Genomic DNA, 15,326 nt, shown 5'->3' on the forward strand with positions numbered 1-15,326 from the left:
TTTGGTCTTTATGAGGAGATATTACTGAACCATTCTGTGATTCCTTACGGAATATTATTAAGGGTGGAGAAGTTATCGCGTCTGGCCCGGTTAGTCAATAAGGTTACTGGATAACATAGCATAAAAAAGAAAAGTCTGAGGTGTGTGTGTGTATATATATATATATATATATATATATATATATATATATATATATATATATATATATATATATATATATATATATATATATATATATATATATATATATATATGTATATATATATATATATATATATATATATGTATATATATATATATATATATATATATATATATATATATATATATATATATATATATATATATATATATATATATATATATATATATATATATATATATATATATATATATATATATATATATACAAATATATATATATATTGTATATATATATATATATATATATATATATATATATATATATATATATATATATATATATATATATATATATATATATATATATATGTATGTATATATATATATATATATATATATATATATATATATATATATATATATATATATATATATATATATATATATATATGTATATATGTATATATATGTATATATGTATATATATATATATATATATATATATATATATATATATATATATATATATATATATATATATATATATATATATATATATATATATATATATATATATATATATATATATATGCATACTCTTTTGAGTATGCAGCAGCTGATATTGGAGAAGTTTTACCTTACTTGGGCGTTCGTTCACGATTCAGGAGTTGAAATGTAAATGTTGCAGTGATTTTTGTCGTGGGTTTCTACGAAGCGTTGATAGATGGCACCTTGGTTTCTACGATTTTAAAGATTTCTTTGCACAGATATGGTTGGATAACCAATGTGCTGTCTGAAAGAAATACAGATCACTGCTTAACGTATATATTTACATTACATGTTGATCTTCATTTCCTTTCCTATCGAGAACTGTCATGTTATTCAGATCAAATATGACATCAGGTCAGAGTGGCGTAAGATTTTAAATGCCATTCTCCTTGAGAAGTCGAAATAAATAACGCCTCTTAAGTAATATTCGTGTTAATACTTGTAATTATTATTTTAAGAACTTGTCAGTTGTTTGATGGTGGAATGCAAATGCTTCTCGTGTGTCTTTTTTAATTTTTCCATTTTTTTGTTTAACCCTTCCATCGCGTATATTCTCGTTTATTGAAACAAAGGTGCTCCTACAAATAATTCGAAATCAACAATAATTTCAAGTAATAAGTAAGAGATATAATTTAAGCTTATGAAAGTTCTTACATTTAAGAAACAGTTTACACTCTTCTTGTCTGGTTTCAAGAAAAAGAACTAGTACAAAAAGTTAGTTGTAGAATAACTAAATGATAAATCAGTTACATGTGCAGATGACTGTTTTCGTCGTAAGATGGAGCTGTCATTAAATTAAAAAAAAGATCACGGTATTTCATAGACATCCGCCCGCTGCTTATCGTCTATTTCAACGCGAATACAACATTTCCAGGTCATTTGCTTTCTTCAAACCCGAGTTCTGTTTGCTTCACTGCCATCCATTTCACTGGATTACACAGAGCTCTTACTCGTTTGGAACTGCATCAGTTTGGAGGATAATCTCTCATGAAACTGTATTAGCCAAATGCTCTGAGTAAGGAAGAAGATTGTTGAGTCTGGAAACTGAGGTTGAGCATATGAGGCGATTGTTGAACCAACTCTCCATTTTAGAAGTGACGTGTTGTTGTAAACCGAAAATAAAAAAATGCTGAATCTGTAGAGATGAATTTTTGCATAGTATTTGTGGCATAAGAATTATAAAGATGAGAGACGAGAAGTTACGCAAAAAAGGAAAAATTGTTAGCGTGGGTAAAAAGATGTTTTCAAGAGGCACCCTCAGTTGCAGGAAAGGCTTAAGGGTTGTATGTATATATGTATGTATGTATATATATATATATATATATATATATATATATATATATATATATATATATATATATATATATATATATATATATATATATATATATATATATATATGTGTTTGTGTGTGTGTGTGTGTGTAGTGTTTAATCTCTGATCATACATCGTATCCCTTTGTGAAAGAGACCTACATATTTACAATTGCTAGAAGTACACCAAAACTGTCCAACATAAAATTTTCATAGAATTGCATAATAAGAATTGTATCCTTAATTAATGGCCATAATCTGAAGGGCTGATACATTGAGAAAGTATGTCAACCCAATGATTTTGCTCTTATTATTATTGTTATTGATATCATAGACATTATCATAACGAAGAGAATCTTTCCAGAATGATTATCAATAAAAATGAAAACCTTCAAAATTATCAAGGAAATCAGCGGAAACAACATAGCACTTGTTACTTCTTTTGAAAACATCATTTGTTATTATTATTATTATTATTATTATTATTATTATTATTATTATTATTATTATTATTATTATTATTATTATTATTATCATTATTATTATTAATAATAATATTATTATTATTATTATTATTATGCATTTCTATCTCCCTGAGCAAAATAGGGAGTCTGGATTAGCATAAGAAATATACCACTATAACCCTTATTAAACAATTCCATCGAATTTAGGAAATTCTTGATTGTGATCTTGGCTTAAATTTGTAATTAAGTATTATTCTCAAGTGAGTTTTGTTTCTATTTTTGTATTGTGGACTTAAGTTACTCTATATACTTCTTTTATCTTAAATCTTTTGTTTACTTAATTACCATTCCTCATTTTGTTTAATTAAGTTATTATTCCTCGTTCTACTCTAGAATATATATATATATATATATATATATATATATATATTTATATATATATATATATATATATATACATACATATATATACATATATATATATATATATATATATATATACAGAGACACACACACACACACACACACACACACACACACACACACATATATATATATATATATATATATATATATATATATATATATATATATATCTCCTAACAGTGTTTATACCTGGAATCTTGTTAAGCACATTAATCGCCTTTTAGGTGTTCTCAAGGTGAATGTGTTTTCATACTGAATAATGATAATAATGATTCTCTCATATAAAAAAACTTTGAAGAACAGTTGAGGGAAACATTCGGAGGAGAAAAAAATTTAATTTATTTCCACAAAGCTATACATATTACATTGTACATACATATATACATATATGTGTATGTAAAACAGACAGATGCAGGTATAGATATTTTAAGTTAGGAAGAAAAACGACAACAGGACACCATCTACAGCATTTAAATCCTCAAAATCTTACTCTACACGGCCTAGATAAAGTGCTCTCATTCAAGTTGGTTTAAAAAAATAAACTTATTACAGAGAATGAAACAAACAATGTAAAGGAAAGAAGGTTTAAAAAATTAAACTTTTTACAGAGAATGAAACAAACAATATAAAGGAAAGAAGAAACATTGTACCTTTGTAATAATAGGACTGAATATCCTAAGTGGTTCTACTTCGTCATAAAAACCGCTACGCTGAGTTACTGGAGCAACGAGTAATACATATCAAATAAACCCATTTATTGAAGAGATGTTTATGATCCTCGGAGGGCCTCTGTGAAATACAATGCAGCGGTGCCTGTTACGAGTACGACTTATTTAGTTCATATCTTATATAAAATAAAAAGTAAAATTCTAATTTACAAAATGGGTCCCAACTAGAGAGCTTCAACAGGAGAAAATAACGCTCGGTCTTTTTGAAACAGACCCTGATTTAGTATTTATGAGGACATATCAAATTGCTCTGTGGTTCCTTAAAGAGAATCATCTGGGAAAGGGTTACTCGGAAAAATATATATAAAAAAAAAAGTTAAACATTTTTGTAGCTGTTTCTCGTTAGAGGCTGCCGGCATATTCATGATTTATCCAGATTTCTTTTAAATTGCGGTTCGCCCCTCTCTATATCAATTTGTTTTATCGGATTTCTCTTCCAAATTTCTTTTACCTTTGTTTCCGTGTTTTTTTTTTTATATAACCACGCACATTTATTAAAATTTTTGGTCGTGGCCTTTTTTTAGGGGGTGGGTTGCGCCAGAGGGGGCGAGCGGGCGAACAGCAAGTGAATAAAAAATGAAAATGAGTTTTGAGATTTACAATTGAGTCTATCTATCTTTCTATCTAGCTACCTTTGTACCTATTCATCTTTTTCTCTATCTGGTCATTTACCTGCAACAAGTAGGGAAACTCATTTTTAGAGCATCTGATCCCAATTTTACCTTCAGGTCCCAAATCCATTTGTCCCCATTTTCCCAGAAATAGCTTGATCAATTTGGGTCGGCACTGGGAGAACCCTATGGCCAGTGTTTCAATAAACGCTCGAGGGTCGTTATCGAGTTATACAAAAAGGCAATTAATCCTTAGAGGACTTCGGCCGATGGAGGAGATAACAGCTTTCCATTTACGCGTGATTGGGCGTGAAAAGTGCGCCAATCGGTTATTGATCGGGTGGGGAACGGGCATATAAGTTGTCAGGTAGATCTCGGACCTGTGTGCCTTTATGCGTCTATTTACACAAGTACTCATAAACACTGACACTCCTTAAATAGATGGTTTTAGTCAAGTCTTTCTTTGATTTTCTGGTATTCTTTTTAAACAGTAACTTACCCTCTTCCATCTTGCTCGCATTACCAAACCACCTCGTAATGCCATATCAGTTTTTTCAACTAATCTACCCTTCATCTCACCGCAAAATAATTTTAGTTGGTCTCCCTTGTTTGCACAGCTGGTTCATCTACTCTTCCTCTTTGTATTCTCACCCCAGCGACAACCAAATTCAACCAGTACACAGCCATGGGGCTCATACTTTTGTACTCTCATACGTCCCCTCACTTTTCCTAACACAACTATGGCCACCTCCTTCCTCATCCCACGTCTTTCATCTTCACAAACTTCAGTCCCAATCAAACGTTTTTCAGTAATGAATTCCCTGCCCTTTCACCTTGTCTACACCAGTGCCAAGCACCAAGAGTACTTGCCCACCAGACCCTAAACACCAGATAAAACTCAGAGTCCTCATAATCTCCTGTATTTAGTAGGCTGAATAATAGGAATCCTTGAATGCACGTTAAGCGGTATTGGCAGTTTTTATCTTCACTAAAAGATCATATTTCTTTTCAACAAACATTCTTCAATATTAGTTATGTTTCGTCTTTTATCTAATTATGGTCAGAGTTCAAGATATGTGATGTTCTCCAGGTTTTAGATCATCTTTCTGTTGCTTCCTGTAAATGTAAAAAAAAAAGATTAATTCTTTTTCCTTTTTTAGTCGCTGGTTGAATATTAAGTAAAAATTCTTCATAGGAAGGTATTTAAGCTTAGTGGTTGCCATTTCACGATTTTTCTTCCAAGATGGACATTCGTATTACACAGGAGGAAACTGAAGAAAGATGGACCTTCATGCCCTTGAAAATGGGTTATGATGAATTCAAGCCTTGAAAGAGAATAAAAAAAACTACTTTATATAACCCTTCGTACTGTTTTATATTCTAAACACGATATTCTCCCTAGATGTATTCTAATGCCGCGGAACCATTTTTACATTCTACTGTATTATTTTTCGTTCAGAAGTCTTTGAATTTTGGTGTGCTCTGCTGCCATAGTAAATTTCAAAAGATTTCTTACTCGTTAACTCCGAAATATGTTGCTGTGTCTCCGAGGAAGAATGTCTGAGTTGGGTGCTGTTATACATTAAAAGTTACTCTCTTCAGCATTTCTTATGGATCATAAATTAGTCATACTCATGAAATGGTTGTAATGGTTGTAGTCTCTCTCTCTCTCTCTCTCTCTCTCTCTCTCTCTCTCTCTCTCTCTCTCTCTCTCTCTCTCTCTCTCATGGCTCAAGTTATTTAGGATTTTCTCTTTAGTGCATAAGGGTTCTCATTTGCCAAGAGAGAAGTGGAACTTAAGTTTAACTCTGGAGATAAGTTAAACTTAAGGTTAACTTGTCTTTTAAACAATATAACAATGTCTTTAAGCTAGTTAATGCCTAACCGAAAAGTTGCCTCTGTCTGTAAAATGCTAAACAGCCTACACCAGATATTAAAAGCCAGTCTATCTGAATGTGGTAAGACACTGTACGTAAGATTAAGACTATAGAGGCAAAATGTGATTATGATACTTGTCTGGCGATTAATCTTAGAATCAACCTTTGTACTTCTTAACCAAGCATCATGGTGACAGCGGTTTTCTGAATTGGTTGTTCTAGTTAATATGCAAATGGCACGGAGACCAGTTCTGCCTTTTTACAGTGGGGCGTTCATCTAGCGGATTCTAGCCGATTTACCAGGCCTATCACGAAGTGGCTCTTGTCTCTTAATATAAACCGTTCCGCTGGAATCAGCTTGCGCGCATTAGATGTGCTCTCCATATGCCTGCATTTTTTACCGGGATTTACTGATTCTACCTAAAACCAATGGTCACTTGATCTGTAAAGCGCTAAACCCGGTGATGTAGTTGTATTGATACCTATACACTTCAGAAAATCCTTGTAGTGGACGGGTGTTTTTCCTCGGCATGCTAGAAAATGACGGGTAATGGACAGTATGTGAAAATAACTTTCATTGAACTCATATGCGACCACCATATCATCTACCTTATGATATTGGTCCAGTCGTGTTTATAAATTTTAATGTGGTTTAAATCATTTATGTCATATATGCAATTTAACGTAAGCATTAAAACAAATGTATACATAAGCAAGCATACATGTATCATGTTACATAGCTATGTACAATGCCAATACTATTTTCGCTCCAGCGAAAGATTTTCAGGAAATTGTGAACGAAGGACATCAACTGCGGTAAGAAAATTCAGTCTGTTTAAGCTGTACGAGATTATATTATATATATATATATATATATATATATATATATATATATATATATATATATATATAATTATTATATATATATATATATATATATATATATATATATATATATATATATATATATATATATATATATGTGTGTGTGTGTGTGTGTGTGTGTGTGTGTGTGTGTGTGTGTGTGTGTGTGTGTGTGTGATATTCATATATGTAACTTGTTTACTCTGTTATTTTATCTATTTTGGGTAGTCCTTGTCTAGTAATTAGGGCAATTGTTTTACTAGCAAAATGTTTCGGGTTTAGTCACCGAGCGAACGGAAAAGTTCCGATAACGTTATGCCTCTGCTGACGTAAGTAGAGAAAATGTTCTTAGTAGTCAGTCAACTGTGATTGGTCGCAACCAGGGCGGAGCAGGGCTTAGAGAGAGCAACCTCATGAGCATTTATTAATTTGTAGACAATATTTCCTTTTTTCAAGAAGAGTGTGTTACCATTATTCCCAAATTCGACCGAAAATCTTTAGTCCAGAAGTCAAGGTGAAAAAAAATGATTTTTTTAGATTTCCTCAAGGAGTACAGGTGACAAAAGTTTGCAGCTTTTGTTTTGTTTTAGAATGAGGTGGTCTTCCGGTAGCACGGTCTCTCTCTCTCTCTCTCTCTCTCTCTCATCACATTTTTTATCATAGGATATAGTTAACATCTTTTGCATTATTATTTATTGCCTGTTGGTGCAGTGCTTTTAATCTTGCCATCTCTTATTCTCTCAGATTCATTGTTTCTTGACAGTTTGAGTCTGCCGCAACAAAACAGTAAATGTTCATTTTTCTTTAAATGTTGTGTTCTTATTTTGCAAATAAGTTCAGACAACTTTTGCTACGTTTGCTATATTTTGATCCTTTGTATAATAAGTTCGCTTGCGCCGGGCCTTTGTTCTTGTTTTTTTTAAATCTGTTTGAAGACGTCAACTGAGTATGATTTTACAGGTCCAGTGGTTTGACCACCATTGCCGGGTTTGAGGTTGTGGTATACTCTCTCTCTCTCTCTCTCTCTCTCTCTCTCTCTCTCTCTCTCTCTCTCTCTCATACTAATGAAAGTAAATATGTGTAAGCAAGCAAAGAGCGATAGGAAGAGAAAGAAAAGTAAAGAGAGAGGGAAGAAGAATATAAGGAATAATGAACGCTACAGTAGTACTGGAACGGACAGACACAGACAGACAGATAGACAAAGAAGCTACCAGAATATGTAGGCCTAATCATTAATCCAAAGGAAATTGCTTGTCAGCAACTCCATTGTTACCAATTTATGAAGATTCTCCCTGAACTAAGCCTTCCCACAAAACTTCTCAGTGCGTCATGAAGAACTTTAAATTGGCCATAAATCACCACATTGATCATCACAAACGCTGTTGGAGGTAGTTATCCTCCTCCCCTCGTCCTCTTACCTCACCCCTCCGCCATCCTTCCAGCCCTCCTCTTTTCGGTGGGAGGCGTATAAAATAATCGAGCATTCTGAGACTTAAAAAGCTGGATTGTGAAGTTCACCTGGCATTCATAAACTGGCTCCGGTACCTGAAGCTTCCTCAACGTCCGTTTTCTGGAACATTGCTGGAATGGGAATTGTTGTGAGTAGGAATTTCATCCTCATCATCTTGACTGTTAATTCCAGTCATTCCATTTTTTTATCGTCAAAAGTGTTTTAAATCATACTGTTTGTAGTTATTGCACAATTTTTTTTTTCGTTATTATTCACCAATTATGGAGATAACTGTAACTGCAGAGATAAATACTCAGCCTGCAGGAATCTGAGAGTTAATTACTGTTAATAGATTATAACGAACTAGAGGGACAGGAATTAAGTGAAAATACATTTTTCACCAATATTCTGTTTCAACTGGTAAATCAAGACTGATGCCCTATGTAGACGTCTTCCTCAACTTTAAGGGGAATGAATTTATAAAGATAAATTAACCACGTGTAAACCTCTACAAAATAAAAAGGAAAATATTTTGAACAGATGATACCCATTTTTTATTCGTTTTTTGAAAAGGGTACCTCCATTGTAACTCAGAATACATAACTGTAGGGGACATCAAACCGCCACGGTATATGCAAGTTTCATCTTCTAATTCTGTCCAAATTTGCAATTGAAAACGGTCTCTGGAATATAGACCTGGATTACCTGCACTGGGCGAAGGATTAAATGCTAATCCTGAAAGATTTGCTTGCGATTGTCCGAGAGCCATGGCGACCTGTCCATATTCTCCTGCTTGTTTTATCTGCTTTTAAACTGTATGTGGATAAACGGTTGGCAATTCTCTACTTTGGCTCTTCTCTCTCTCCTCTGATAATTTGAAAAGAACAAAATTTTGCATATAGCTTACTCTTGCCAAATAACGGCGTGGGGTGGAAATTAATAACAATAATAATAATAATATTAACAATTAGAATAAGATTAATGATCACAGTTGTGTCAAACGATATAGGAATGAGCAATAATTGATAAGAATTGTTGTCTTTCATAAAATCCATACAGCATCATGATACATCATGCAAAGTATATGAATTTTTAACACCTTCTTTAATGAAATACGCGCATCATCAAAGCAAAGTTATAAAGTATTAAATAATTTGTTTATCTAGTTTAGGGAGGTAAATATAAAAGACTGGAAGTAAACATTTCCTTACTAGAAGTTTTCAAGGAGTTTATGAATAATTTACAAGTTTCTTATACTGGAGTACGCTAGAGTAACTTTTATGTTCCTCTGTTATTTGATTTTATATTTCATTAAGCCTTTTTCTGGTATGAAATTCTTTTTTTCGCGCAGTTGTGCTTTTATTGTTTCTGTTCCCGTTTATTCGGTTGTCTGATTTTTTTTTTTTTTTTTGTTCAGCTGAAACTTGCCATTGAAACTTTCCTACACTTTAATGTCAAGCTTATTCTCAAGAGGTAGGTCACAGGCCAAAATAGCTTTTCATAAGCACATTTTATTCTACTTTTTCTGCTTAACACCGGAGTTTAACTTCCTGACCCATCGGCCGCTGCACTAAAAACTAATTGCGAAGTTTCCAGACGTCGAACTGAAGAAGTTAGAGTTTACTTACACCACACTTACTTCATCTTGCAGATGGAGCGTTTGTTTACTGCCATGTTGGTTATCCTAGCGATACTCCGGTGTTCGTTTTCTGATCAGCAACTATTTAGGCCACCCGGAAGCCCAAGTTCAGCGAGAGAAATCCATCACACGTCCATTACTTCCAAAGAGTTCTCGAACTTCACGAAATTTCGGAAGCTACGAAGTTCCTTAGCCGAAGAGGCACTGACAGATGGTGAAAGGAAACCTCTTGCAGAGTTTCCACCAGATGAATATTTCTCTACGAAATACATCAACATTTCCGAAATGGAAAGTCAGGTACAGTGTCCCAAAAGGTTGATTTGACATTACCATTAATTTCTGAAATAAATTTATCCAGCTGGTATACGAAAGGTATTAATTCATAATTATTTTTTTGAGTGGAAACACTCGGAGCCACCAAAACTTTCGTGATGTTTGTACAATTCAAAACCTTTCACTATCAGGATCATCAAGTGTTTATATCATAAATCTCGAATTCCAGATGCCACTGGAAGATTCTACCGTGGCAGTTGGGCGTGGAATTCTCCACAGACTGCACAGCAGAGTTTTGACCTCAACTGTGACGACAAACACGACCGTCACCAAATTCTTCACCTGCACGACAGAGGAGCCGAGTGTCATACCAACGTGCACGAACAATGCCAGGTCTTTGGGGCACCCCACATTTCGACTGCCAATGTGAGTTTCAGGAATAATATTTTATTCTTTGAAACGTTTAAAGGGAGAGGACTTTTTTTAAGTATAAGGAATTAGATAAACATTGAAAACTGGGTGATAATACGTAAAGCACATATGTGTACATATTTAATCCTTATTTGTATATATTCACCATGCATTTGTTCGGGAGACTGAAAGATAGGTGTTCGGAATTAATTATTTAGCTCTTCATTTTTCAATCAAGTTTAAAGCCAAAAAATTTAACACCATCATCATCAATGATCGTGATAATGACGAGATATCTGACCATACGACAAGGGCACCACCTCTAACGTCTTTGCGTAACAAACTGATCTCAAGGAAAAACATAACGACATTCTACTTGCGTGATCTTTAACATGACCCAGTGAACATCGGTCAGTATTAAAATGTGTGATTCAGCGCCGAAGAAACATATCAAAGTTAGGCGAATGTAAAACCGTGAGGGCAAACAAAGTTATACCGAAAAAAATGCAGACGGACGGACATACACAATATGATTATGTGGAATTTGTAGGCCCATAATAACCCATGAAAGAAGTAGCACGCAATACTTTTTTTTAAGCTATGGTATCATAATTTGCTTATTCTTTAGAGGTGCAGTTCACATCAGAAACTGAAGTGAATTTAAATCAAAAGTGAACATTTTTTCTCAATAGAAAGTTAACTTGAATTCGAATAGGCTGATAGTTTGGATCGATAATGTGAAAATTCAAAATTCTAAAGAGGAGATGATGATCAAATAAAATAATATACTCCCAGAATGATGCGAGTTCAGTTTATAAAGGGAACGGAGTGAAGGAAACAGTTTAAACAAATCAGAGAAATTAATCTAAACTGCGCAGGAAAACTGGTCAAAATCACAAAGGGAAGTAATTTTCGACCAAAAGAAACAAAACGGAGTCTGAAATGATTCCTTTCAACCCTTCAACCAGAAAGGGAGGGAGGTCATTAGAGTTAGGTTCCCCGTAAGACTTCCTAAAGAGCCTTTTTAGCTCCAGTCTATATTAATTTAGCAAAGACCTTGAGAAACTATTGAGAAGTTCTCTTACAAGTAATGTATACGCCGAAAGGATTCCCTAAGCGTACTTACATTATTTCGGGGGAGGTTATGCCTTGCCTTGTATTATCCCTTCGATGATGGTAAGGTGGGTTCGAGAAATCAACATTAAGTCATTATTGAATTATGATTTAACGCAATACAGAAAATTCTGTTTAGGAAATATATATCCACTGAGGTGGGAATTCGTATTATGGCTATTCTAGTGATTCTCTGTAAAGTCTGAGCTACATAGATTTACCTCTCTCTCTCTCTCTCTCTCTCTCTCTCTCTCTCTCTCTCTCTCTCTCAGCCTGTTTCTTACCTATATGCTTTCTGTATATTACGGGATATAAATAATAAGTCAGATCACCATACTCATAAATCTCTCTCTCTCTCTCTCTCTCTCTCTCTCTCTCTCTCTCTCTCTCTCTCTCTCTCTCTCTCTCTCTCTCTCTCACCTACGGTTAATAACCTGGTAGATCATGAGCGAGAGATACAGAGAGAGAAATTAATAACTATTCCCACTGGACCCATATTCATTTCTCTTCATGCCACTTTATAATTGAAGTAGCTCTGGTCCCTCATTAATACTAATGACATCGTCCCCACTTTAGACGAGATGGTGGCGATTTTGTGTCAGATTAGCGGCAATGGAGAGGTACTCCAAAATAGGTTCTCTTTGAATCGGTCAGAGCCCGTATGCATATAATTTATGTAGTGGAAAAGTAAGAATTTTTTCACTTTTTTCTCTTTTTTTCCTTTTTTCTTGCTTTTATAGTATATGACAAGACCATCTCAAAGAACCATGGATGAACTTACACTATCTCTAAATTTCTCACCAACTGGACTCATTTCAGTAGTGTATAACCTGACTCATTCACTTTGAACCAACCCAAACTTCAAGGCAGCATTTCTCCTAGAGGGTTTCAAGGCTAAACTGTCTTTGGTTTGCATTCCTTTTCCCGAGTCCTGCCACATGAGCCATTTATTACCAGATTTTATTTTCCTTCTGTGGCCACTGACAACCTCGACAGCTTAGATGGTGGGGTCCTAGAAAGTTCTTCCTATTACCGAAGGTGTGGGTTGCTTTCCTTGAAGTGGGATCATTTTAGCATTTTTTAAAAAATAACATTACCCTTGGCGAACGAAAATTATTTAATGTTCTGGCGGGTCAATTATATGCTTCCCTCTCTCCTAACCCTTTTCAAATATGCTGAAAATTTTGTTTCAGCTCTTGTGTAAGTCCTCAGAGCTAGTCACCTGCCTTCTGATATTCACTTAAGCACTCCTGATAATCTTCTAGACCTTTCGGTATTAATCGAAAACTTCTATAAACGTTGATGTGAGTCTTGACTTTAAAATTATTCCAGTGCTAACTTTCACCTAACTAACCATGAGGCACCAAGCTTTAAACTTACTAATTTAGGTTATTCAGTTTAAAACACGTAGACAAGTAGCAGTGTTTTGCCTCTCTTGATACGTTTCGAGTGAGCTTTAGACTATCCTCTCTGGTATTCCACAGTATAGAGTCGGAAAATAATTTTTGTATTTAGCACTGGTTGTGATAATACAGAAATTTATTTTGTTGACTTTTCACCAAAAAGATAAAAATGATACTGCTACCTTAACTCCAAGCCTTCTAAAAGATCCATAAAGTAATTGTGGTAGCTCTGAGAACAGACACTCCATTTTAGGGCATGTTCTCGCCAATGGAGTCCATAGACGCATGCTCTTGGTCATTCTGCCTTTGGCCATTATATGTAAGTATCCTGTGGCCCCTTCCTAAGGCAGCAATGAAGAAATGTATGTGCTTATGCAAATATGAAGAAAATATAAGGCAGACTTTTAGTATCATATTAAGACCGTACAGGACTGCTTAAGTTTTCTTAACCAATTTTATTCCTGTTTTTTCATCGCATTAGGATGGACTAAAATAAGTTGATGGTTTATGACAGCAAAGTTCAAAGGTCATCGATAAGAATGTATTTTTGTAAGGAGGGCATGATCTGCAAATTTTTAAAATTATTAAGTGCCAGATTTAAACTAAAGTAATAATAATGATAATAACAAACAATACCAATAACAGTTTCAGAAACCTCGATGACTAGATTCAGACAAACTTAAATAGTTTAATCATTCATTTCAGAGAGTCAACTTCTATATACAACCCAGACTCTTACAAAAAATCCCACAGCAACGTGAATCTCCTCGAAACATCCTTTAAGGCTCATGATTTCCAGGAAACACAAAGGAGACATGGCACAGGCCGTTTCCTGATAACAATCCATCATTCAAAAGTCCTCACCACCACTTACGTGAACACCGTCACCCAAATCGACTATGCCTCCACAGTCTCTATTATTTACAGGGGTTGCAAACCCTCGGATACAGTCGATGCCCCAATTTGTGGAGCGCCCCATTATCCACCTTGTTACTACGGATACCATGGCCACTACAATTACTACACTTACTACTGCAGTCCTAATGCCTACACCTACCAGGGCCCACATGGGTATTACTGTCCAGACGGAGACTTCTGTGGTAAAGACCCAACAGATCCAGCGGCGCAAATTGCTGGTGATCCTGCAGCAGCGGTTCTTGCCGAACCTGCTGCCTTAGAGCCAAGCCCCGTGATTGCTGCTGCAAGACTAGATCTTCCAGTGAGAAAAAGCAATGCTAGTGTGAACGAGCTACTTGAAGTCAACAAAAGAGTAGCTGGAAATGCAATATCCCAGTATCCATGGATTCCAGGACATATTAACCACCCTGCAAACCATGGTTCTAAAGATTTTTCAGAAACTGTCTTGGGAGGTCCAGGTTTGCCTGTTACAAGTCAGGTTAAAACTTCGCCATTAGTAGGTGCAGCTTCAGTTCCCACCAGTAAGATTTTGGTTCAGCAGCCATCTCAGACGGATCAGGTTCAACTGCTGGTGTTGTTCCTGAGCATGAGAGAAGAGTCTCTGGAAACTAGCAAGAGCCAGCAAAGGAGATACAGAAGTCAGTGTAAACAAAGAAAAGCAAAATGTGTAGACAATACAAATGTAAATAAAATTTGTTTCCTGTTTCCGATTTTCCCAACTTTCCTGACCTTTTTCACTTCAGCGATAGATTTGTTGTTTCCTTTATGGTCAGTCTCAAATTTCTGCTTCGTAATTTTTCTGCATTTTTTCATTCCTGGTTAAGGAATGTATAAAAAATGCCTATGTATAAAAAATGCTGGTACGAGCTAGTGGTACAAGTAGTACAACACCTACGATCACAAAAATGAATACAAAACCGAAAGACAGCGAGAAAAGCTCAAATTGTCAGTACTGTGAATCCCAAATGGTGGTGCCACACTGACAGTTTTCAAAATATATAACCTCACTGACCTTTTGCTGAAGCATTAGACCTACTGTATTGTTTCATATAATTTACAGCCCCCGAGAAATAAGAGTATGGTAAAAAACAATGTCCCATTTTATTATTTGCGTTTATTTAAACTTGCTGGTGACACTAATGT

At 34.6% G+C, this 15,326-nt stretch overlaps 1 protein-coding gene across 1 annotated transcript in view; it reads left to right on the forward strand.

The window, feature by feature from the left end:
• LOC136831705 (uncharacterized) overlaps positions 1 to 15,021 on the forward strand; it is a 166,478-nt gene extending 151,457 nt beyond the window's left edge. Inside the window, exons 3-5 of the mRNA XM_067092333.1 lie at positions 10,078 to 10,362; positions 10,568 to 10,764; positions 13,971 to 15,021. Coding sequence (XP_066948434.1) covers positions 10,078 to 10,362; positions 10,568 to 10,764; positions 13,971 to 15,006 — 1,518 coding nt within the window. The 3' untranslated portion in view covers positions 15,007 to 15,021. The remainder of the gene's footprint in view (positions 1 to 10,077; positions 10,363 to 10,567; positions 10,765 to 13,970) is intronic.
• Positions 15,022 to 15,326: the final 305 nt, after the last annotated feature.

This window comes from Macrobrachium rosenbergii, chromosome 48 (assembly GCF_040412425.1).
Source record: "Macrobrachium rosenbergii isolate ZJJX-2024 chromosome 48, ASM4041242v1, whole genome shotgun sequence".
In the NCBI taxonomy this organism is placed as follows: Eukaryota; Metazoa; Arthropoda; class Malacostraca; order Decapoda; family Palaemonidae; genus Macrobrachium; species Macrobrachium rosenbergii.